The 26,179-nt window shown below is 39.3% G+C and overlaps 1 protein-coding gene across 1 annotated transcript in view; it reads left to right on the top strand.

The window, feature by feature from the left end:
• Positions 1-9,310: 9,310 nt before the first annotated feature.
• The window catches only part of zswim5 (zinc finger, SWIM-type containing 5), a 207,966-nt gene continuing 191,097 nt past the window's right edge, over positions 9,311-26,179 (top strand). Inside the window, 3 exon segments of the mRNA XM_052011582.1 lie at positions 9,311-9,597; positions 9,599-9,781; positions 9,783-9,828. Coding sequence (XP_051867542.1) covers positions 9,325-9,597; positions 9,599-9,781; positions 9,783-9,828 — 502 coding nt within the window. The 5' untranslated portion in view covers positions 9,311-9,324.

The following is a 26,179-nucleotide window of genomic DNA, read 5'->3' as shown; positions in this document are numbered from 1 at the left end:
GAAAGTGCAGTGCAGGTAGACAACAAGGTACAAGATTGTGATAGATTGTTAGGTCGAAGGACCATTTTATCATACTAGGGAACTGTTCAATAATCTTATAACAGCGGGATAGAAGCTGTCCTTGAGCCTGGTGGTAAGTGCTCTCAGCCTTTTGTATCTTCTGCCCGATGGGAAGGGGAAGAATAGAAAATGTCTGGGGAGGGTGGGGTCTTTGATTATGCTAGTTGCTTTACCAAAGCGGCAAGAAGTGTAGACAGAGTCCATGGAGGGAAGGCTGGTTTCTATGATGTGCTGAGCTGTGTCTGCAACTTTCTACAGTTTCTTACGGTCATGGGCAGAGCAGTTGTAATACCGAGCCATGATGCATCCAGATAGGATGCTTTCTATGGTGCAGTAATAAAAATTGGTGAGTGTCAAAGGGGACATGCCAAATTCCTTTAGTCTCCTGAGGAAGTAGAGGCACTGGTCAGCTTTCTTGGCCGTGGTGTCTTTGTGGTTGGACCAGGACAGGCTACTGGTGATTAGCTCCTAGGAACTTGAAGCTTTCAACCCTTTAGACCTCATGCAAGCAGGAGCATGTCCACTAACCCCCTTCCTGAAGTCAATGACCAGCTCTTTTGTTTGGCTGACAACTCTTTTGTTTTGCTGACTTTTATTCCATTTATTCCTACTCTCTGTTTTTTGTCTGTTGAACAATCCTCAATTAACATGAGCATATTATTTCTAATACCTGACACTTTAATTTTGTTTAATAATCTGTTGTGTGGCATCTTATTGAAGGCCTTTTATAAGTCCAAAGGCACCACATCAAATAGTTTGCCCTTATCTATTTTGCTAGTTACAACCTTAAATTCCAACAGATTTGTCAAAGATGTTGAATCTGTAAACATTTACTATAACTTTTCAACTATCCCATTACCACTTCATTTTCCATTCTACCAAATCCCAACACTTCCCCTTTAACAGACTTGGAGCAAAGGTTGGTGGTGATAATGGTGTGGGAATTGGTTGACACTGAACAGGTTACCTTCATTCTGGATGTCCAGAATTAGCCAGAGGACATCAGAAGCATATAAATTCTGATAGATTCCACAGAGATGGTTTTGGTTTTGTCAATCCAGATTTGGAAGAAATGCTTACTTATCTAGAGAGGTACAATGATTCAGGCTGAAAGAATAAACAATGCCTGCCATTGAAGGTGGAATTGAGGACCGGTGAGGGAAAACACAGGACACACTCCAGAATCAGAAGATTCTGAATGAGAAAACACAAGGCAAAGGCTTGATGGGCTCAAAAGCCTTTTCTGTGCTTGAAACATATGTCATAACCTTATCATTTTACATGAGAGAACAAAAAGCTGGATAGGCTGCACCGGGCAGCATGGTAGCGTAGCGGTTAGCGTAATGCTACTACAGCGCCAGCAATTGGGGTTCGATTCCTGCCGCTGTCTGTAAGAAGTTTGTATGTTCTCCCCGTGACTGGGTGGGTTTCCTCCGGGTGCTCCAGTTTCCTCCCACATTCCAAAGACCTACAGGTTAGGAAGTTGTGGCCATGCTATATTGGTGCTGGAAGCGTGGCGACACTTGCGGGCTGCCCCCCAGAACACTCCATGCAAAGATGCAATTCACTGTGTGTTTTGATGTACATGTGACTAATAAAGATATCTTATCTTATCTTATCTTAGCCAGTTAACATGGTGAAATTGGGCAGTGCCGGGTTGTTGGGCCGGAAGGACCTGTTACCGTGCTGTATAAATAAAGTTTTTAGGTTGGAAAGATACAGCGAGGTGAGGTTGTAGAGGGAGTGGTAGAAGAGTTTGAATAAGTCACACTTATATTCTCCATTCATCATACTCTACTCAGTACCTGAGTGGGTAGGTGGCAGAAGACCTGATCCCAAGTATTTGGCAATAGGTTTTCAATCAATGAATAAGGTATTTGTTTTGTATGACACCCAATGTGACTTGCATCTGTTTCCTTTCCCTCCATGAAGAGGAATTAACTGACACAATTATTCCCATTCCAAGTGGTCACTTCCCATCAACCAAAGATGGAGAATGATTAACTCTGGTCTGAGTGGAGTCTATGTGCAGACATAACATCCTGCAGTGCAGATGCATCCTACAGGGAGTGCACTAGCAGTAGCAGGAGGGGTAAGTCATATTTATTCATTCAGCCCTGCATTCCAGAAAAGCAGTACTGGAATTTTATTTTTAATTTGTCTATTTTGTCACTTTATTTTCTCTCTTTTTGTTAGATTCAATGTTGAGTGTTAAAACTGGAGGGATGTAGAGATGCAACAGACACGATCTTCATGTGTAACGTCAAAACATGTGAATGTGGGTAGCAAAGTGTTATTCTCATTTTCCAAGTCTTCCAGACATTGATTAAGGAATGTGATTTTTCACATGGCAGTGTACTCTAATTAACAACTATTAATGTTTTAAACAAGTCTTTACTTTTATCTCACTCTTTTTCAATGAAGTTACTGAATTGGATCAATGATAGTGGGAGGAGAATCTATTTGAAAGCTTCAGTGGTCAGAATCCAAATGTGGCAGGATGGTTGTGAAGGAAGGGTGGAGACGCAGCTTGTCCTGACAATCAAAAGCAGTGTAGAAGTCAGGGAGGGGCATGAGAGACTGAATTAACATGAAACTTGACAAATAAAATCTCCTTTTCCAAGAAGGAAAACAAGATTTGCATTTATGTGGCAGCTTTAACAACCTCAGAAGATTCCAAAGTATTTCACAGTGCTTTGATGAAGCACTCCTTTTGCAATGTTGTCACAGTTGTATGGTAGGAAATGCAGCGGCCAATTTGTACACAGCAAGATCCCTAATGCAACAACATAACATGAATGTAATCTGTTTCAGTGATGTTGTTTGAGGGACTTATATTGGTCAGGATACTGGAGATAATTTCCCTGTCTCTCGTCAGCATAGTGCCACAGGATCTTTTACCTGCAAGCAGATAGTTTTTCAATTTAACTTGTCGTCCAAAAGACATTACCTTTGACATGGCAATAGTTCTGTGTGTACTTCTTGGGATATCAGTTTTGATTTTAATGCTTAGTTTCTGAAGTGGAACTTGAAACCTCCCTTTGCAACAGGAATCCTTGACTTCCTGACCAACAGACCGCAATCAGTAAGGACAAGCAGCAACACCTCCAGCACGATTATTCTTAACACTGGTGCCCTACAATGCTGTGTCCTTAGCCCCCTATTCTACTCCCTGTACACTTGTGACTGTGTGGCCAGATTCTGCTCTAACTCCATCTACAAGTTTGCAGATGATACCACCGTAGTGGGCTGTACCTGAAATAATGATGCGTCGGAGTACAAAGAAGGAGATAGACTGCTTAGTAACATGGTTGTCATGTCAACGCTCTCAATGTCAGCAAAACAAAAGAGCTGGTCATTAACTTCAGGAAGAGGGGCAGTGCACAGGCTCCTCTTTACGTCAACGTGCTGAGGTCGAGAGGGGTTGAGAGCTTCCTAGGAGTGAACATCACCAATAGCCTGTCCTGGTCCAACCATGTAGACGCCATGGCTAAGAAGCTCACCAGTGCCTCTACTTCTTTGGGAGGCTAAAAAAAATTTGGCATTCTCTTTGACACTCACCAATTTTTATCAATGCACCAAAGAAAGCATCCTATCTGGATGCATCATGGCTTGGTATGGCAACTGCTCTGCCCGTGACTGCAAGAAACTGCAGAGAGTTGTGGACACAGCTCAGCACATCACGGAAACCAGCCTCCCCTCCATGGACTCTGATACTTCTCACTGCCTCAGTAAAGCAGCCAGCATAATCAAAAACCCCACCCACCCTGGACAATTTCTCTTTGCCCCTCTCCCATCGGGCAGAAGATACAAAAGTCTGAAGCACGTACCACCAGGCTCAAACACAGCTTCTATCCTGCTGTTGTAAAACTATTGAATGGTTCCTTAATACGATAACATGGACTTTTAACCTCACAATCTACCTTGTTATGACCTTGCACCTATTGTCTACCTGCACTGCACTTTCTCTGTAGCTGTTACACTTTATTTTGCATTTTGTATTGTTTTCCTTTGTACTACCTTAATGCACTGTGTAATGAATTGATCTGTATGAATGGTCTGCAAGGCAATAAACATTTAATTCATAACCAAATATGCTACCTGACATGGCTCCAATGGAATTGTCCCTATCAAGGTTATTCTTAAAGAGGGATTGTCACAACAGGTATTTAACAAAATACATTTATTTAGTGCCCAGTTCCATTCCAGCTTACCTATATACAGTAATTATATTTCTAAGCAAAGAGTATATGCAGAGATAATTAACTGGTGGTGCTATTGAGCCCAAAGAATAAAGGTCAATAAAAACACATCATAAACCAGGGTGCCTCAGAGATCTTACAAATGTAATTGTTTCAATTATCATCAGACCGTTGAAACTAATAGAAGCACCAAGTCATTTCCACCAGCAGTTTGTCAATATTGTTTTGTGACTCCATCTGCACTAAAATTGTACAGCCCTCATAACTGTCTAGCATCTTGCAAAAGTAGCTGTTTTCTCTAATCAGGCTGTTGCCACTCTTACTCCAAGGCTGATGCTTGAAGAACAGGCAGTCAGCAAAAAGAACTGAGAAAGGGAAAACACTTGTGGAAACCACACTGTACAGTCAGCAGCTTCTAACTTAAGGTCAATAATTCACTGCAAAATTAATTGACATTTGGAACAGCATGGATTAATAAATGAAAGTTCACGTGGATTTTTACGAAAATCCTTGTTTAAACTAATTTGATTGGATTCTTTGATGAAGGAATGCAGAGGACTAAGAGGGAATTGAGGTTGGCGTTGTGTACAAAAGGCTCTTGAGTGCCACAAAATAGACTTCTTAGCAAATTAAAGCCCATGGGATTAAAGGACAATGGCTGTGTGGATACAGAAGTTGGGAAACCAGACAAGAGTAGTGAAACAGTTATTTTTTAGAGCAAAGCAAAATACAAAATAGTATTCTCATAAATCAATATTAGGACCTCTACTCTTTTGAATATATATTAATGACCTGGACTTGAATTTAATTTCAAAGTTTGCAGATGGCACAATACTTTAAAAATTGTAAAACGATTGTACGATACTTCGGGAAGATGTGAATAGCCTGGGGAAATGGACGAGCACATGCAAGATGAAATAGACGCTGCTGAAATTTAACTACTTTCATAGTAGGAATGTGGAGAGGCATTTGAACTAAATGTTGCAATTTTAATGGGCTGGCAAGACTAGTGTACACAAATCTTTGAAGGTAGTAGGGTGAGTTGAGAAGGCTTTAAAAAGAGCATACTGAATCCTTTCTTTATTAATAGAGGCATTAGAGCAGAAAAGCAAGGAACCATGCTAAGCCTTGAAAAAGATAGTGGGGGAGGCCTCAGCTGGAGTTCTGTTCAATTCAAGGCATTTCAGGAATGATCTCAAGGTCTCAGAGAGGATGTGGCAGAGATTTACTGAGATGGTACCAGGGCTGAGCGACTTCAATCACATGGAAAGACTAATGAAGCTGGAATTGTTCTCCATAGAATAGAGAAATTTCAGAGTAGATTCTGTAGAGGAGTTTAATATCATGAATTGGCTTTGATAAGGTAAATAAAGAGATATTATTTTCAGCGGCAGAAAGGACTTGTATAAAAAGATGAAGATTTAAGATAATTGGAAAAAGAGCCAGAAGTAAGGAAACATATTCAAGAATATTGTGATCATAAAATGCACTGCGCTACACAGATTCAAAAGTAACAAAAAGGGAATTTGATAAATAATTGAAAGGAAAACATTTACAGTACTACAGGTTAGAGCAAGGCAGTGAGATTAAATGTCACCAAAGAGATGGTACGAGCATGACAAATGATCTCCTCTGTGTGACATAGTGTGATAAGAGAAGAATGGTGGAAAAAAGTTTTGGTAGTTTTAAAAGATTATAATAAAAATAGATCCAATGTCTTTCATGGGCTTAAAATGCCTTACATCTAATGAAGTACTTTTGAAATAATAATCTTTTAAATGTTCAGTAAGGAATAAATGTTAAAAGACAAATGTTGGCCAAGATATCCTTCTCTGGCTCAAAAAACAGAACAGTGAAAGAACACAACAGATCAAGCAGCATCCGTGGAGGCAAAAGGTCTATATCAATATTTGGGTCAAGACCTTCTGGCTCTTTGATTAGTCTAATAGAATGTTTTACATCCACTCGGGAGCTTAACATCTCATCAAAAAGGGCAGCCTAGAAATTCTAGGTGAGCCAACAACTGTTTCTTAAGCGAAAATGTACTACCTGATAGTTTCATCTGCAGGCTGGCTTGAGGGGGTTCGATAGGACAGTGATTAGAGGTCTGGAGCGACAATCTGCTGGAGGAACTCAGCAGGTCAAGCAACATCTAGGAGGGGAAAGGAATTGTCCAACATTTTGACAAAAACTTGCATTAGGTTTTGACCCAAAACATCAACAATTCCTTTCCCCCACGGATGCTGTTCAAACCGGCTGAGTTCCTCCAGCAGATTGTTCATTGCTCCAAATTCCAGCATCTACAGTCTCTTGTGTCTCAATAGAGTTCTGGGTTGTGGCTGGATCGCTGGGAGTTGGAGGTATTGTCACTGTTATTATGGAGGAGGAAGAAAACAATAAATGCCTCTGACTGTCGTTGGGGCTTGGTGGAAAAATGTTGGGGACCTGTGCCGTGTTGTGTTTTAGGGGTGCATGGGGAAATACGGGGGGGGGTATGTGTCATGCTGTGGTTTGGGATGTGTGGAGAAACACTGGGGGCTTGCACTATTATGCTCTGGGTTTGTGGAGAAAACTGGGGCTTGTGCCATGCTACGTCAGAACTTGGTGCAGAAGAGCAAATGGAGTTGGGGGTAATATGTCGGTATGGATAGTGGAGTTGTTATCTAACAGAAGACAGACAGTCAGGATAAATGGGTTTCTTTTGGATTGGCAATCAGTAACCCATTGGAAGATGCAGGGATTAGTGCTGGAGTCTCAACTATTACAATCTATGTCAATGACTTGGATAAAGGGACTAAATGCATGCAATTAAATTTGCTAAATCTGCTAGGGCGGCGCGGTAGTGTAGCGGTTAGCATAATGCTATTACAGCGCTAGTGACCTGGGTTCAATTCCCGCTGCTGCCTGTAAAGAGTTTGTATGTTCTCCCTGTGTCTGCCTGGGTTTCCTCCCGGGTGCTCCAGTTTCCTCCCACATTCCAAAGACGTACAGGTTAGGAGCTGTGGGCACACTATGTTGGGCCCGGAAGAGTGGCAACACTTGTGGGCTGCCTCCCAGCACATTCACAGTAACCACAAAAAGACACATTTCACTGTGTGTTTTCGATGTACACGTGACTAATAATTAAATATCTTATCTATATCTAATGATGCAAAGACAGGCGGTTTTTACAAACTTTGAGAGGGGCTAAGGAGCCTGCAAAAAGATATAAATAGTTTCCAGTGCATATACAAAAGTTGACAGATGGAGAATACGTGTGGTAAAATGAAAGATTATCCATTTGGAAGGAAGAATGAAAAACAAACAAATTATTATTTAAATAGAGTGCGGCTACAAAATCTTGTGGTACATAGGAAACAAGAGACCGCAGATGCTGGAATCTGGAGCAACAAACAATCTGCTGGAGGAACTCAGCAGGTGGAGCAGCATCTGTGGGAGGGAAAGGAATTATCGACATCTCAGGTCGAAACCCTGCATCAGGACTTTTCCCCTCACAGATGCTGCTTGACCAACTGAATTTCTCCAGCAGATTGTTTGTTGCTTGTGGTACATTGGGATTGGGGACCCACTGCCTGAAACAAAAACCGTTAGCATGCAAGTACAGCAAGTAATTTAGATGGATAATGGAATGCTGGCCTTTATTGTTAATGAGTATGGAGTGTAAAAGTAGTGAGGTTTTGATGCAGCTTTTCAGGGTACTGGTAAAACTACATCGGAGTACTGTACTGCGTAGAGTTTTGGTCTCCATATTTAAGGAAGGATGTCCCTGCATTGGAGGCAGTGCAGAGGAGGTTCACTACATTGATTCCTGGATGAAGGGATTGACCTTTGAAGAAAGGTTGAGCAGGACCTACACTCACAGAAGAATGAGAGGTAATCTTATTGAAACATGTATACATCCTTTTGCAATGTTTCAAACATATTTTTTTGAATTGGAAGCTGCTGTCGTAATGTGGAAAAACGCAGCAGCCAAACTAATGTTCAAACTGTTTTGGTGATAGCTTGTTGAGGGATAGATATTGGCAAAGATGGAAGGAGAACTCACCTGCCCTCTTTTGAATAGTGCAACTGGATTCTGTTAAAATACCCACTGGAGGAGCAAAACGGAAACGCCAATTTGAAATGTTTTTAAAAAGTTAAGCCCATCGACAGTGCAGTTCTCCCTCAATACTTATTTGATTAAGCGTTCAAGTCTCACAGCTTCCAGCTTTAGAGCGTGAAAGTATCGAACGGTAGTGACACCCAATGGATGTCATTGTTGGACAAACTGTGGTGACTGTGCAAATCTTTAGCATTGATGACCGAGAGCAAACTGGTATTTTAGATTCCAAACTTAAGAGATAGCTGCACATTTTTTTGAAGTTAATTTTGAAGCTCTTTATCTTCCATAACATGAAACAAAATTCTGCAACCTGGGAGCGGATAAGAGGAATAAATAGCGAGACATTTCCGAATGGAATAGATTGAAATATCGAGAAAAGTATATCTTTAGAAATAAACTTTTTTTTTTGCAAAATATCAACTTAGTTTGGAATTTAATATTTTTAGGAGGAAGTCTACTAGTACTTTACCGCCAATAATTAGCGCTGTTATATTTAAACGAAAAGTTATAACAGTAGGAGCCAGGCATACACCAATATCCTGTGGAAGCCAGGATTTCCCTGCCCCTGTGCTGTCACGAATCCCACAGTGGGCTGCAACCAGCGGCTCTCCCTTATCCGCTCCTGGTGCGGCATGACCTCGCCCCGCATGACATTCAGCTCCCTATTCAGCCACATGCTCCTTATATGGCATGAAAGGCCGCGACTTCGCGCAGCGAAAAAAAATTCCATTATTGTGACGCGTCCTTGATTGACATCAAAGACGACCAATCGATTCCTAAACGCCGCTCGGGGCAGCGCCGAACGCGAGGCCGGTCTAACGTGCTGACCATCATTCTTCGTGACTGGCATCAAACTTGACCAATAGAAGAAGGGTACGCCGTGGGGGCAGTCAGCTGTGACCAATGAGGAGGAAGGCAGGGCGGGACGATAAGTGGGTTAGGTTGCGCGGCGTTGAGTGGATGTGTGGTGGTTTCGAATGCTGTGTGAAAAAAAAGCAACATTGTAGCGGTGCGGGCTGCGCGGTGGATACTTTTCTCTTTACACTGTGGAGCAGCATGGCGGAGGAGAGAGCTCAGCCGACCGCAAAGCGTCTCTGTTCCAGGCCCTTCCCAGTTTCTAGATCGTCCCAGAAACCTGCACTGACCGGGAGAGTCCACAACCCGGAGTCTCTCCTGGATGCCAGCGCTAAAATGGTGGCGGAGAAGTGGCCCTTCCAGCAAGTGGAGGAACGTTTTTTCTCGCATCCCCGAGCCCGTCCAAAGACGAATTGTTTACTGGTCTTTCCCGAGGAACGAGAGGGAGATCTGTATGTACTCGTCCTTTAACTACTACTCTCCCGAGGAGACGGCAGCCGCCGCGGCAGGAGGTGCAACCGTAACCGGGGACGATGATAACAGACTCCCGTTCAGGAGAGGTTATTAAACTGCTGGAGAGCGGCTATGTGGAAAATGTTCTTCAAGTAGGTGAGTGTGATGAAAAGAAAGAAGGGGGGGAAAAATTGCAGTTGCCCAATCCCCACAAAATGGATTCGGTCCAGTGACACTTCCGTTTGAATTGCCTTCTTTCCCACTGTGGAGCAATGTTTTTCCAACTATCTGGAAAACAAATGCTACTTTACCCCGGACATTTGAATAGTTTGCTGGTGTGAGATATCTTTTCAGTTTTGGCTCAGTAGAAGAGGGGAAATTAGATAAAATAGCCTGGCTGTTTCATGCCACAAAAGAATGTATTTATTGCCTTTGTTTATGTCGATTTGTTTTTTTTAGTTGTGGGAAGTGTTTTTTTGGGGGGGAGGAGGATAGGTGTTGATTTAGGGTTAGGAGAGGGCGGGGAAATAATGAAAGCGACTCCGTGGTCCCAGGGAAAGGTGTGTGTTACATTTAGATAAGGTAATTGACGTATTTATTCTGTCTGTTTTGAATTGCAGCTTTGATGAGAAGGCAAAAATTGCAGCTCGCTGTTTTCTTTCGCGAAAACAAAACCTAATCTGCCGTGGTTTTAATTGTATTGAGCTGTCAGAAAGGATAACGCTGCGAGTTGCCTGTCAGGAATGTTCTTGACTGGAGGGGGAAATACCAATCTAGGAATTAAATCCTAAACGGGAGCAAGTACAATGGTGATGATAATTACATTTTGGATAGAGTCGCGACTTAAAGTATTTTAATACAAGGTCCCAGGTAGCGTTTTTACTTTTTTTTCCCCCTTCTAAGAATGTCCAATAACGAGCAAAGCGAAACCAGGGATAAAAGGAAATGGAAGAGAGAGAGAGAAAGGGAGCTAGGCAATTTCCATAATAAGGATGGTGTCTCTGTAGTGATGCCAAGGGAATGAGGTGGGGTGAGAAAGTGGTAAAATAAGAGGGACTGGCCGTGGTTTTTCGTTTGTTTCAGAGATGGCATGATTTGTTTTTATTTTATGTAATTTACGAACTGAACAGCTTGTCTGTTTTGATGCATTTCCAGGTGAAATATATGCGTTTTCAGAAAGCGGTATGCTCTTGCATTTTTTTTTCATCTTTCGCTCCTGATTCCCACAGACATTAGGGAACCGAGCCAAAATTGGGTAAATCCTGAGATGACACATCACCCGAGGCTATGTTGACTTACTTTTAAATTGGATTTAATAATTTCCCTTATTCCTGCGCTTTATCAGAAATGTAATTATTTAAGTCTATAGCGTGGCCTTGTTAAGCTGTACGGTTTCATTCGAAAGAACTTCGCCGTTAAGGTTTTTAGCATCTTAAATGTTCTCCACGTCTTTTAATTCGGTGCTTTTGCTGTTTTTGGAAAAGCTCCGAGTTACGTTTGAATCTTGAGGTGAAACAACGCGATTCTAACCATACAATCCACACAAGTTTGTACTTGTACAATGCCCTGACTTTTAAAAATCCTTCATATATTGACTCAGAAGGAAGGAACTAGACGAAACTAGCGAGGAAGGGCAATCGGTTATGTTTGTTTTTCTTATACCATCCATCGCCACTCCTGTTTGAGATTTAATCCCGACTCGCGGAGTCTGTCGATGAAGCTCTGCGAAAGGACTCTTCTAGTGTTATCTTGACAATATTCAATCGACTCGACTTCCGTGAAGGTAGGCGACTTCGCAGCTTGGATATTTGCCACCTGAGGCTTCAGCCTGACCAGCTTGAAAAGTAGATTGGTGATTTGGTAGATCATTATCAAGTCTGTGTTTACCGCCTTTCAAATGTTTAGGAGGCAGAAAGTACTTTCCAACACTTGAATTTTTGACCAGAGTATCTGGGGAGGTGTATATTAATTTAATCGAATGGACATTTGTTTACTTGTGTGTGCAGGCGAGACAGAGTTTTTATAACGAATGCAGCCAGATGAATGAGATTTGGAGATGACGTAGATTTATTAATGCACCAGCTACATATTTCTTCATGTAGTTATTGTTTCAATCAACAAAAAACGTGGTTTAGCAGTATATACGGAACCGTTGCAAATATCCAATGGTTGAACATAAAGTTTTGGATATTTGCTTGCTTATTTTGAAGTATAGATATAAAGTAGCTCATTGCTGCTTCAGAAATGATCATATAGTTTGGTGCAAATTCTCAAATCTAGTAAGATGCAATCGTTTAATCCCTTTCTGAACAACGATCATGGATGTCATTTTCTGTTCGGTCATGTTTGCAAGTCATCCTCAGGTTTAGGAAAGTTTTCTTTCCGACACCCATGCAAAACAGCAAAGGACTTCATTTGTGACGTTCAACAGTTGCTTCACTTTATTTCTCAGAGGTTGCTGTGAATAGCAGAGGGAGAAAATTCACCTTTTCCCCTCGGAATTTGCAGGAAGCTTTGTATATGCACCAGATTTCTTGAATTGTTATGGTTATATTATGCTTAAGTAGCAATTGATGTGACATTCACAAACCTATTTACTGATTAAATATTAACAGATAATGATTTAACGGAGACCTTTTAAATTTGTGACAATATTTTCTATTGGAAACTGAAAAATGCCAGTGACCTGGTAAAGATTTTTCTTTGCCTTGCACAGTTTGTAGATAGCAAAAAAAATGAGTCAGAGGAATTGCCTTCACACCCACCTTCTCCTGGGGAATGTTACCTTGTTGCTCAGAAACTACTTACTCTCTAGTATTTCATCTGAGTAGCAATGTATTGGTGGTCTTATAATTTTGCAATTTATTTGGCAGGGGGTTAGGAAGGGAGTGTGAGAGGAGGTTGTAACCAGGCCTCAGTGTCCACATGCTTTCATTAAGACTCACTTATCCTCTTAACCTAGAAGTACAACCCCTGATTTTAATGTTCCTGTGGATGTCCTGTCTGAGTTTTGCGAATTCAGCACAAACCCTAGATTGAACCTGGAAGTCTTTTATCTGTAATGACACAGCTACGTGAACCAGTCGAAGAAACCAGCTTTGTTGAAATAATGTTGACATTTGTAAATACTTTGCTAATCTTTTGGATGCAAGTCATGTTTTGTTTATGATTTTTCTGAATTGTACTGAGGATAATTTTAGATTTGAACTGTTGTGTATTTCATTTATTGGAGGTTTTTCTCAGGGGAGCAATAGTTAAACTTGTGCTGCATGCTAGCTTATGGTGCCAGTCTAAATGAGACAGTTTGAGGAACTGCTTTCTGCACCAAATGCATTTCTGAGCAGAATAACATCACCCAGTGATATCTTTTATCTTGCGGGGCTCACTTTATGACACATATCCTATCAGAGTTTATACTTAAAAGCTTGAAATGCATTCATTGTACTAACTGTTCAATAGGCCTAACATCAAGAAGCATGTGGTTTAACGTATTATGAATAATTAAAGCATTGAACAGTTTGAAATACAAAATATTCTGATTTTGAGGCATTGCGCTCTGCACCGGGATGGAAGTTTGATTTGTATGAAGAACATAAGCACATGATCACAATTGTGTACTAACTAGTGCTCCCTTTGGTTCTTCATGTTTAAAACTGAAACTGATCACAAATTTGTTTTGAAAACTTTAGTATATTTATGATCTGGTGAATTTAAAATATACAAAACAAGGTCTGATTGTATGACTATACATTGCAAGCATCCTCACCATAATAAAATGCAATAGTGAATTTGGAGCCGTTAAAATATGTCTACATTGCAAACTATGAGTTCACCTGAGTAATGGGAAGGCCAATAATTAATGACATTGCAGTCAATTACTAATGCATTGTGCTATTTCCAATTCAAAAATAAAGTAAATGCTGAGCTTTTATCAGTTTGAATTTGACATACAGCAAATGCTTAAAGGTGAACATGGAGTTTGCTATAAATTATTTTACACAGCAGTAAGTGTGTGATAAATGCATTTCAGGCATTTATAATGACCTCTACAACTTTATCATCTTTTATCATCCAAATTGTCTGCTCTAGTCTTCTAATTGGAAAACGTAATAATGGCACAAATTACGAGTTTATGTCCAAGACATAAGTTAGGTACAGTGATTGGGAGTTTCTGCCAGATTGTGCAGTTATTTTAGTGCAGTTCAACTGTAATTGGTCAAACCAGTGTAAAGGATGGAGGAATTGTCAAGTGCATTGTGAATCTCTGCTTTTATGTTGATTTAAAAAAATATTGTTGGAAGCCAGTTCTGTTCCAAACAAGGGACATGCAGTTAGATCAAATTATTTGCCATGGTGAATTTTGGCTAATTATGCCTGCTTGTGGGCTTTTGAGGACATTCTTAAAATTTTTTGTGCACGAGGCATACTTTTTAAGTTAAGATAATTAAAAACATCTAGAAATCAAAATATATCAAGAATTAATTGTTCTTTAAATTTATTTCCTATAACGTAAAATTTGAATTACTCCTGGATGGTGGAATTTGGCACTGAATACAAATGCTTTTTTTTTGATGATACACTTATCGCTACAGAATTATAAAGCTATCAGATTGTCAAATATGATACAGAATTTTTAATTATGTAAGTTAGTGCTCTGTTTCATTGAAAATTTGATAATGGGCAAGTAATTTTGAATGGAAACTGGAGCAAAAAAAAATTCGTTCCCTGAACTTGTATCGTTTTGACTCCCATTTTCTATGTTGGATTTGGATTTACCAGAGTCCAAATAGTAGCTACCTCAATATGTTTGAGCTTTGATAAATGGTCGCAATTATTTAAAAGATGGGAAAAATATAATAGACCCTCTGATATTTGAAAGAAGAAAGTCAGGTAATATTCTGAGTGAAACCCCTCAGCACAGTGCGCTCTGTTAAATCGGCACCATGTCGAGCCAATGAGTGTTTATTATTATAGCTGAAAATAGTAAGGAGTTCATTACTGTGGTGTAATAGTTTTAATGTCATCTAGGTGAAAATGAAAGACACCAAATTAATTCAGAGTGCGGCAAAAATAACATGAGGGAGGGGGAACTCTGCTGAATTAATTATCCTGATTGTTGTCAATAGTGTAACTCACTACGATCTATTTGCTGTTCCTTTATTTTCCTTCCCAAATGTGAGTGATTTCTGAATATGACCAGTTCCTCGACAAACGTTCTATTTTTTCAGAGGGAGGTAGAAATTTTATATCAGAAGAAGAATTACACAGTAAATGAAAAGCAGCAGAGCCTTCTGGTTGGTGGGGGGGGGGGGGGGGGTGGTGGTGGATGCTGCATTTGTTTTTAGAACCAGATCAGTAGAAGAACAAACTGTTATTTAAACTCAGCAGAATCTGTGCAATGCATCATTACATTGTAATTGCGTAAAAATGCAAAGTGTGGGGGAAGGAGGAGAAATAAAAACTGGGAAATCAAATCAAACTTGCAGCTGGAGGTAAGATTGAACAGACAATGGAGATGGGATCAAGTGGCATCATTCAAACTGGATTCCATTTAGGTAAATGGAATAGGCAAAATGATATAGCTTGATTAAATTGTTCTCTTTTGGCATGATACTGCTTAATGTTCACATAAGGAATTTAGCAATTGTTTTGTGGATGTAAATAGATGTCTTTTGTCCTACCTCTCTAAGCTAATAAGAGCATTTAGCTTTTTTTCAGATTGCATTTAATGTGGTGATATTTAAAAGTTTAATATTAAAGTAAAATTCTTTGAAATACAACATTTTAAAATGTAATTAAGCAACAACTACAGAAGCTTTGTTTTAAAAGAAAAAATGCACTTTGCAATTGCATTTTCCACATGTGAGTGTCAGCAGGCTCTTTGGTGATGGGGAATTTCAGCCAAATGTAAGTTTGTCCCCACGTGAATTCCCAGCAGGGGTCACTGGTTAGCCACAAGGAGTGGTTGCTATTTGGAAACTTTTATTTCCTAGAGCTCAGGAGTACTAAGAATTGTCATTGTACCTAATAACAGCCCAGATAAGAACCAGTTCACCATAGATCAAACTTGGCTTATTCCACTGCAATTTGGTGTTACAGAATGCAGTCCATTTTTGCTGGTGTGCTATTGATATGTACCAAATCAAGTTTTGTATGTTGCAAGGAATGGTATAGTACTGCTAATGAAATCAATTTTCCTCTTGAAAATATAAGCTAATAGGTTATAATTGTAAATTGCTTCTCTGGTTCCACAATCTGGTTGGTAGTATTCATTTTCAATGTAACTTGGTAGCTACTTGATATTTTTAGTGTAGTTTAAAAACAGTTCATTTGATTTCACAAGAGCCAATTCCTCCTGTAATATTGCAGAAAATTTTGCCTTTAATAGAACAGTGAATATTTGGATGTGGGAGCATCAATTCTTCTATTTGCTAGAGTACAATATTGAAGTGTGATTAAGGTGTTTTAAACTGATAATTGATGTCCGTGTCCCAATTAACTCTTCTTATTTTGCCTGGTGAGGTAATAGAGCAAGAGGATATTTGCCTTAAATGTGGGACCAAGTTATTTAGGATTGAGATTAGAAAGCAGTTTTGAAATACAGAACTCTCCCTCCAAAAGTTTGTGGCTGCTGGGTTTAATTGAAACTTCCAAGGTTGGGTTATATAAATTTTTGAAATATAGCACAAAATGCTGGAAGTATTCAGACCAGGTAGCATCTGTGGGCAGAGAAATAGCATTAACACTTCAGGTCAATGGGGAAACTTTAAAGTTGCAGAGAAAGTGAGGGGAAGGTGGGGTGGGGGGAGGACACGAGATTGAATGAAAAGTTGTTGTGGAGCCTTTTGAAGGAGGCTGTAAAGACTTGTGAATAATATCTAGTAGAGGTGTAAGTTGGGAAAGATGAATGAATTCTAAAGAAGGGAGGGAAAACTATGAATCCTGAAAAACTGAGATGTAAGCCTGGAAACATCTGATTATTTGATACAGCTGAGTCAGGAAGACTAATGCTCCTCATCAGAAGATATGTTGCTATTCCTCAGCAAGTTGAGTTTTATTGGAACAGTGTAGGAGATTGACGAAAGAAATGGAAATAGGAGGGAAAGTTAAACTGAAGGGGCAACTGGAAGCTCACTCAAGGGATTTGCTGCTTCACTTTAAAGGTTGAGGCCCAGAATGACTGGAAGAGAGGATGTAAAACAGCAAGTGTTTTACCTGCAGCAGGAATGAATGGATATTGAGGGGGAGAGAGTAAATCAGAGCTTTTCTGGAGGTTCCTTCAGAATGCTGAAAGGGAAGAGGAAGACATCTTTGGTGGTAGCATCACAGTTAAAGTGTGGAAGATTTGGAAAATGATCTATTGAATGTGGAGGTTGGTGGGGTGAAAGGTGAGGACAAGGGCAAATTCCATCCTCCTCTTAGGTTGGAGAAGAGGCCGTGAGAGCAGGAGTGCAGGAAATGAATGTAGTTGAGAGCCTTGTAACTATGTGTGAAAGGAAACTACAGCTGAGCTAAAAAGGAAGGCCTGGGAAACAGTGGGTGGAAGGTGGTGTCATCAGAACATCTGGCAGAGAAACTAGGAGAATGGAAAGGCTGCAGCGTAGGAGAAACTAGACAAGGTAGCTGTGGAAGTTCATATAGCAGTGGTCACTAACCTGGGATAGGGATAGAAGTCAAAAAAATGAATAATAGAGTTTAATGGACTATTTGAAAGTGCGAGCATGCTGGAAATGGGCAGCAAAGGTGATGAAATTCTCATTCTTTGTCAGAGAGAAGTGATGGCAACATGGTCTTCAATGTACTGGAAGAAGAGGTGAGGACAATAGGAGGGTGTACTTTTCAGGTGGATTATTTTATTAATTATGGGCATTGAGGGTTAGGGAGCAGAGGGGTGCAAAATGGAGTTGAAATGCAGGTCACCTTTAATCTAATTCAATGGGAAGCTGTCCTAAGAGCATTATGTTAAAACTGCAGTATCCATTCAAGGATTTGATACAATTCAAATGATTTGTCATCCTCATCTAAACTCCTTGATTAGGTTATTGCCCTGAAAGGAAGACAATTTACTTAAAATGCAACTTTGGGATGGACTTCAACCTCTGGATAATCATAGTGCTGATGCATGATGGTGTTTGAGCTATAGGATTAATAACTCTTGTTGCAGGTATGCAAATAAGTAATTTGCCATGTGCCATTGGGAAATGGAATATTGGCCTGTTTCCTGTGCATTTTTAGCCTTGGTAATGGAAACAAAGTACTGTGTTCATACTAGTGCCAACTTTTTGTTTAGACAAAATTGTTTAACTCCACTCACATTTATTTATTGAATTAATTGAACTTTCACCAGAAAGTGACAGCTCTGCCCTCTTGCCTTTCATCCTGAATGAGATTCATGTTGAGGCCTGTTCGCATGACAGACTCTTGACATTTCAAAACAATGAATAATTCTATTTGTGTGTTGATAACTTTATTTTAAAGGTAAAACATTTTCCAGGGAAAGAACATTAGAGATCCAAGTCTTTGGCTCTGCTGACACTCTAATTCCAACATGACTGAATTGGTGTGAACTTGAAGTAGATGACTTTAAGTAATGCTGATTTTTTTTTGGTTGTTAATGGAAGAAATATGAGTACTGAAGTAAGGTAGGAATTAAGTCATTCTAAACCACATCTGTGATGAAAGAATAAATGTATTGTGGGTAATAATAAAGTTTCATTCCCTTCTGATACTAAAACTGGGGTTAAATCTGATGAATCCTGGAAACGTTAACATTGATTCTGTAGTTACCATGTATTGCATGCAGCTATACCCAGATACAGATTAGAAATGCTTCTACTGTCCTCATTGATGTGCAATGTTGTTGTAAAGTATTTACTAGTTGCCTATGTCTTTTGTAGGAAAAACATTCTGGGGGAGGAGATGTAGCTCTAGATGCTTTCAGTGTTCTGTATGGGTTATAGTTGGAACTATAAACTATTTCAAATGTTGAGATTTCTCAAGTTAACATTTTGTAAACCCTTGTTTTGTTTTGGCCAGCAAATGCATTTTGTTTTTGGTTGAAGAATTCACAATGTTTGCATCTTTAGAAGTGAAAATGGGACTTGGCTATCAGAATTTGTGTTGGATAGATTTGGACATGGGGAGATAAAATAACTATTTGGAAACAAATCTGATTGCCTTGCACCAATTCTGGAAAATACCACAGATAGGAATTTTAAATTTGCAGATCGTGAAATTTCTAAAATGACATCAAAATTTACACCTAAATTCACGCCAGTATTCAAGTTAGTAATTTGCACCAAATGGTGTAAAATGGTTAAAGCAAGGTGGTTTTGTCCAAGGTGCTCTTTGCAAAGAATCAAAGCTATTTTTAATGCAAATTTAGATACAAATTATTAATATGTATTTGTGTAAACTTTTCAATCATAAATCTTAATGCTATAAAATTGAGTGCAATCATAGAAAATGGTTAAATTTTCAGTTAGAAATAACATTGTTTTTGCAACTCATTCAGAATTGGTGGAGGTTTGTTAACTTGATTTGGAATTTGTACAGAGTCAACAAAAATATAAATATTAAAAATTAGGAAACTTGGTTATACTAAAATGGCCATGTCACTGATGCCTGAACTTCCACAATTCTTTGTATTTCAGCATTGTACCATTCTTCCATTTTGATGAAGGTTTTCGGAGATTCTTAGCTACTGAAGGATCTCGGTACCTTCGTGCCTGGAGGAAGGGTAACTGGAATTGGCTTGCTGCTAACTGTCCCATTCACTCTGCATTTGTGCTGATACAGAGTCAAGGGAGCCGACCCTCAGCACCCAGGAGGTGTCTGTTGAAGCATGGGGAGGCCTTGACTACAGACAGGTTTCTGGTGGCATCCTAGATGACAAGAACACAAGGAAATAAGAGCAGAAGTAGGCCACCTCACCCCTCAAGCCTGTACTGCCATCCAGTATGGTCATGGCTGATCTGCCCCAGGCCATAACTCCTCTGTGCCAGTTCCCTGAGATCCCTAATCTTTCAAATTTATCTACCTTGCCTTTAGATATATAATATTCTTTTTATGATCCAAGGGTTCCTTTGGGATTTGAACCCTAGAGTGCTCATACTCCAAATCACTTTCTGCACTAAGCAAGAACCATACCCCTTTACTAACAAGCCATTAATAGGGATATTTAGAAACCATTAAAAGAAATGTAAATAAAAATTGCTTTGATTTTAAAATAAAAACATTAAAATACATTAAAACTCCAAGGAATAATTAAGAACATTAAAATAAAAAAAACAGATTTCTGTAAAAGAAACTTTATCCTCCTAATCTTCAGGCCAATTCCATGCAAGGTTGGACTGACTCCCTATAGAGATCAGCAATGTCTGTCACACTCAACATATCCAAGGCTTATCTGAGTCTGTTTGACTTGAAGTCCAGCTGTTCCCTTTAGAACTACTGGCTACAACCAGTGCGATTTGTCTGTTGACTTGACAAACCAGTAGAATTCATGCACAGGTCTTGCTAATGTTTCTTTTTAGGTGGTACGTTTCAACATGGGAAAATTAAGATTCGGTAATTTTACGTGCATTGTGATTAAATGCATATTTTAATACCAAATGCACGCAGAGCTTGGTTGTAGATTTCTCCTGTGTTTCATGGATATTGTGCCATAGAAGTTTTTTTATAATAAAGAATTGAACCTTCTTTTAGGAGAGACAGTTGGGAATGCTGCTTTGTATCTGATCTTTGCCTTGCATTTTTTTTAAACACAACAATATACCTGCAAAGCAAATGCTAGAAATGGATTGATCCTCCTTCCCGATAGTCCTGTTTTAATGCTGCCATGTTCATAGATATTAATATTTTATGTATGTTTTAATTTGGGTTGGCTTTCTAAAACAGATTCTTGTTCTCGTGCATGACAGCTGTACCCCATGCTGCGTATGGCCATTAAATTATGTGAATAATCCACAGCGGATCAGCTGTCGCATACAGCATGCATTTGATTTTCGGTCTGTGGTTGTCTATTAATGAGTCCTGACAACGACCAATGAGTAGGTTCATCGTGGCATTCAATGGGATTTTGTCGGCGCTGACCCAAATCCTGTGGAGGGTAAAGTATTGTTTCAAGTGACCTAGAGATGGATGATTTGGCCATAGACAAATTAAAGAAGCAGCATGTGTATTGTACAAGAGGTCATCTTTATTGTTAGCTACATATTTATTAATAGTGGAGTCCTAGAAAATAGGGTACATCTGTATTATGTCCCATTTAAATTTCAACGATTACATTACAACTTCATACGGCTCTTTGATAAATTGACATGTTAAATATGATATGCATTAATATGCACTTAATAAACAATGCTTGAAGGAACTTCTGAAGAGGCTTTCTCATATAGCTATAAAACATTTTCTAGGAAGCAGAGAAAAATAATAGTAACTATTACCTCCTCTTTCAGCCAATCCATAGGATCTCCCTTGGAGCCATGTTTTTTAAACAAAAAGTTCTCCTTTTCATTTTTATAAAATAACCTCAGCATCCCAGAATGTGTTTCCTTGATGTAAACTGAAGCCTATTCTGAAGGTACTGGATTTTATTGGGGTGATGTTCCATGTGTTTAAGCACCTTTGGAAAATATTCTTTCTTTCTGCATAAAGAACTGAGGATTTCTGAGTATGACAGGAAATGCAGGCGGTCACGATATTTCTGTCCAACATCCAAATACTCGAGTAATTTCCAGCAATGTATACTGAATAGTGGAAATTCATTTTTAAATCTAGTTTCCAAATCTTGATGCTTAGTTATGCAATTAACATTGCATATGGGAGATCAACTAAATGCACACCAGGAGTTTTTGCAGTATGGTTGCCAATTTGTACTTGGTTTGGCTTGTACTGTAATGGAAGTTGTCACTCATCATACTGGGAAAGGCACAAGAGAGTAGAAACTTTTCTCTCTGATATGAAGAGTAGTTAAATCAGTGTGGAAATTTGACTTCATTATAGAACTGCCAAATTGGATCTCAGTGTTGCAATTAATGCCATGTGTTAAACACAAAGGATTAGGGATTTGATGTTGGAGATCAGCAGTATTAAAAGGATCATTAATAATTTGAAGGTTAGTTGTTGATTATGGTTATGATGCATGGTTCAAGTAGGATAATAATTGCTTCTGGATGACTTCTAAATTTGAAAAGGGTGTGGTTAGACAGAAGCTCAAGAAGTTGACTTCAAGGTTTCTGCATTATCCAGGGATTCCTGGAAATGGAGGCTCTAGTAGCCCTTTTTCTTGGAAAATGAAAAGATGACTTGCAGAGCAGCAAGTAGAGGGAGGTGACATGTGTTCTTGGCAGGAGGCTGTATCTACTAATGGTTGGCTTGGAGCAATTCTTGCATCTCCACCTCCGGGAACAATTTGTGAGCCACCTGTGATCCAGTAAATAGCCCCTCACTAAAATATGCCACATCCTCCAGCCGTATTAAGATCACTTAGCCAGTGACTGTTGAGGTGATGGTGGCCATTAACTTTTGTGTTGTTTCTTCCAAGCAGAAACAGGATATACCTGCAAAACATCCCAGTTTGTCATGGAATGTTGCAATGGAGATCAGACTTTTAAATTGTGTAGATTGGCTTAACTGTTAGTAGCGGTTTCTGAAATTGAATTACCAAATTGAATAATACTGACCGGATGTTGTGGCTATTTTAATGAAAATAGTTGGCGAGGTGCCTGTTTGATTGACTGACCAAGGGTTAATAGCTGTTTGTGATACGTGCATCTGCATTCCAACATCCTCCAATTTAACTCCCAAATATTTTGTTCTGGATGACACTTTGTACTACTTAAACTAAATACTATGGCTTTAGTAATTTAGATGTTTCCTACTGTTGCAGCAGTATTGGAGGGGTATAAATAGGGTAGACAGCAGTAAACTATTCCCCATAGCAGAGATATCTAAAATTCAAGGGACATGGATTTAATGTAAGGAGTAAGATGTTTAGAGATGATATAAGGAAGAACTTTTTTTTCAGTCAGAGGGTGGTTGGAGTTTGGATTGTACTGCTTGAGTAAGTAGTGGAGGCAGAGACTCGCACAAAATTTAAATATCTGGATGAGCACTTGAAGTGCAAAAGCATAGAAGACCATGGGCCAGGTATTGCTAAATGGAATTAATATAGATGAATACTCTGGTCAGCATGGGTAGGGTGGGTCAAAGGGCCTGTTTTTTGTGCTGTATGACTCGATTTGAAACTCTGAAGTCTTTATTTAGCTGAAGTGACTGCTTGTGTCATTCTCCTTGCAGTTTAGTTATGCTCAAGTAAAATTTTATTTTAGTTTTGATGTTGTCTGCACATTTCCTTAACTTGGGAGAGAAGAGGAAGATGTGCAATTTACTACTTGGTTATAGTATGATTTTTAGGATGTTGGCGTGGAATTCTTGGCAATTTTAAATTTTGTTCCAAACTCTCCTAGTGCTGTTGTCAAAATTATAACTCTTGTGTTTAGTATAAATGTTAAAACTACTTCTCTTTGACAAACCAAGACTTTTTGGGTGAGTTGAACCTAATCACTTTGTGTGCAATTACTTCCAAAGAATGCTTGAGATATTCAGTGGCAGTAGCCCATATTTTTGACCTGGCAATAAGTACACTATTTTACATTGTTTTGCAAGATCTGATGTGAACCTTGTAGGGCTTAATATTTATATTTTTTATTATAAGTCAAAATAGTTGATTTATTTTTAACTACTCTGGTAGTGAGAAGCTGAGGTGCACAAACTAGGAAAGAGCATGTTCCATTCCCTTTGTGTGCTATTTTAGCTGATTTCCATTTGAACAGAATGATAATGTCACAATTACTGCAGTGCCTCTAGGTTAGCATGGGGAAACTAGATACCCCTGCACTATGGGGAGCCGAGCAAAGACAGCAGAAGGCTTGGATGTGTGGAACCTGGGGCCAAATAGCCTGTTGGTACTCCCTGTTGAGACTTGTATGTGAATACTGTCATTGGGGTAAGTAGCTGTGGGTTGTGTTGCATGTAGACTCATTGTGCAGCAAGGTGGCAATGCCTTCAGGAAAATAGAAAAAGAACAAGTGATGGAAAATCCTAAACTTTTTTTGAGTGTTGCAACCAAAATTTCTTTGCTGCGAACAACCATGAATGTTGATTTAGAACTAATTTGTTTAGTTTCTTTCATGCAGTTGATTTCTTTAGAGTTTCATTTTGGTGCTATAGGACATATTCATTCAGTGGGATCAAGATGTTCATTTGAATTGGTCAGATTTTGGGATTTCCCGTTGTGCTACAAACACTAACAGGCCAGATTTCACTACCCTCCTGCTTAGAATCTCTGCCTGTGGTCTCTCATGCCTATGCTTAGCTAGTTCAAATGATGAGGACCAATCCTCCTGATGCTGAGGCATCCCAGAATATCATAGCAGCAGAACCCATAGTGGTGCTTGAGGAAATTTTGCTGGTGAAGCCTTGCCTCCAGTTATCCTGAATGCAAAAGTGTGTGTGTTTTTTTTTAAAATAGCTTTTAAATGCTGCAGACATTTGGAGACATTTGAAAGCTATTAACATTGAATTTAAAAAAATCTAAATTTAAAAACTTAACAAAAAAAATACTTGTAGTTGCTGTTGAACTCATTCACTGTGGGGCAAATTTATCATATTGGTCAGGTTTTGAGTTTTCCATTTATGCAAACACCATTAGCTAATATGAAATAATTTTAATTTGCCTTTCCCTTCGTCTCCCAATGTTATTCTGCAACCCTCATTGAAAGTGATGGAGTCTTGGATCTTGTGCCAAGTCTAACCTGGTGCAGTATACGAGAGGGATTATTTTCCCACCCCAACATCATGCTGGGAGTTTCACCAAGACTCCTTTGAATCTGTAAATTTGCTCTGCTGCTGAACTCTAATGTCCTGAATCTGATGGCAAATCTGGGACTTCTGCTGACTTTTAACTGATGTATCTGAGTGGCTTAACAGCTGGACACAGTTCCATTCCTCTTGATTCTAGCATGCCTCCCCATTCTCACTTCTTATCCTTCATTTCTAATATTTTACCTTTGTTCCTAATTAATGTACTGTATCTGCTGAAATGTCTTGCATATGTTTTTAAAATACCAAGGTTGTTCCAAAGGAAAATTGTGCAGCTACTTATTGTCCAAAATAGACTTTAAGTGAGTTTTTGACAAGGCAGGAAGCATCTGTGGTAAGAGATAGCAGTGTTAATGTCTCTGGTCACTGACTTTAAAATTGCAGCTATTTACAAAGTGCTTTCTTTTGTGATTTCTTTTTTTCTTCCTGCCTTTTCCTCTGTTACCTTCTAGCTATTTAGGCAGGCATCAAATCATTCAATGTGTTTGAGTTGATTTGAACTTCAAATCCCTCTTCCATGCCTTCATCTCAATTTTTCTTCAATATCTTTTGTTTGGTCTCCCATCTAGTACCATTTTCCTGAGCAAAAAATCTCCAAAACTTCTTTGAATTCAAAAACAAGGAATGTTGGAAGCTCTCAGCAGCATTCATGGAGAGAAACAGAATCAACTTTTTGGGTTGAGGACCCTTCATCAGAACTCTAAAATTGAGAGCCCTTTCATTTACGGAGAGGAGAGGGAATATCTGTGATACTTTTATTTAAAAAAAACAGCAGTCTGACATGCAAAGAAAAAGAAACAAATTGGAAACTGAGCAGTACAGCCACACTTGTGGAGGGAGAGAAAGAAATGGAGCAGTTACCAGAAATTGTTAAATTTAATATCAAGTCCCAAAAGAGTTTCAACAGGATAGAAGAGGTGCTGTTCCCTGAGCTTGCTTTGAAGCAATATGAGAGTGGGGTGATAATGGGGTCGATATGGATTGAATAGAGGTGTTTTGAAAAGCAGTCACCTAATCTGCATCTGGCTTTCCAATGTAGAGGAATTGCACTGTGAGAACTGAAGGCAGTACACTAGATTGGAAATGAAACAAATGCAGATACTAGAAATCAGAACTTATGAAGGGTCTCTGACCTGAAATGTTGACTGTTTCCCTTCCCATAGATGCAGCCTGACCTGCCGAGCTTTCCAGCATTTTCTATTTTTATTTTGACTGTTGATTTGGAAAATTGCTTCTTTGTTAGGAAAGGATTGATTGAATCACTGGATGTTGGGAAGGACAAGGATAAAAGGGCAAGTGTTGCAACTCCCTCATTTGTATTGGAGACTGCTGTGAGAAGGCAAGCAGTTTTGGAGAGAGAGTCTACCAAGGAGTCACAGAAAGAATGCTCCATTTGGAAATCTGAAGGGTAGGAGAAGCTGTATCTGTTGATGGAATCTAGTTGGAGATGGTGGGGATGATCCATTCAAACTGGAGCTGGAGTAGAAGATGAGGACATGCCTGTCCATATTCTAGCTGGGGGCAGAGGTGTGGGAAATGGAGGAGACTCTATTATGAACCCTGTTAATGATAGTAAATGGAAAGCCAAATTTAAGGTAAAAGGAAGATATTTTAAACGAGT

Source organism: Pristis pectinata, chromosome 3 (genome assembly GCF_009764475.1).
Source record: "Pristis pectinata isolate sPriPec2 chromosome 3, sPriPec2.1.pri, whole genome shotgun sequence".
Lineage (NCBI taxonomy): Eukaryota > Metazoa > Chordata > Chondrichthyes > Rhinopristiformes > Pristidae > Pristis > Pristis pectinata.
This window is presented reverse-complemented; position numbering and strand designations above follow the sequence as displayed.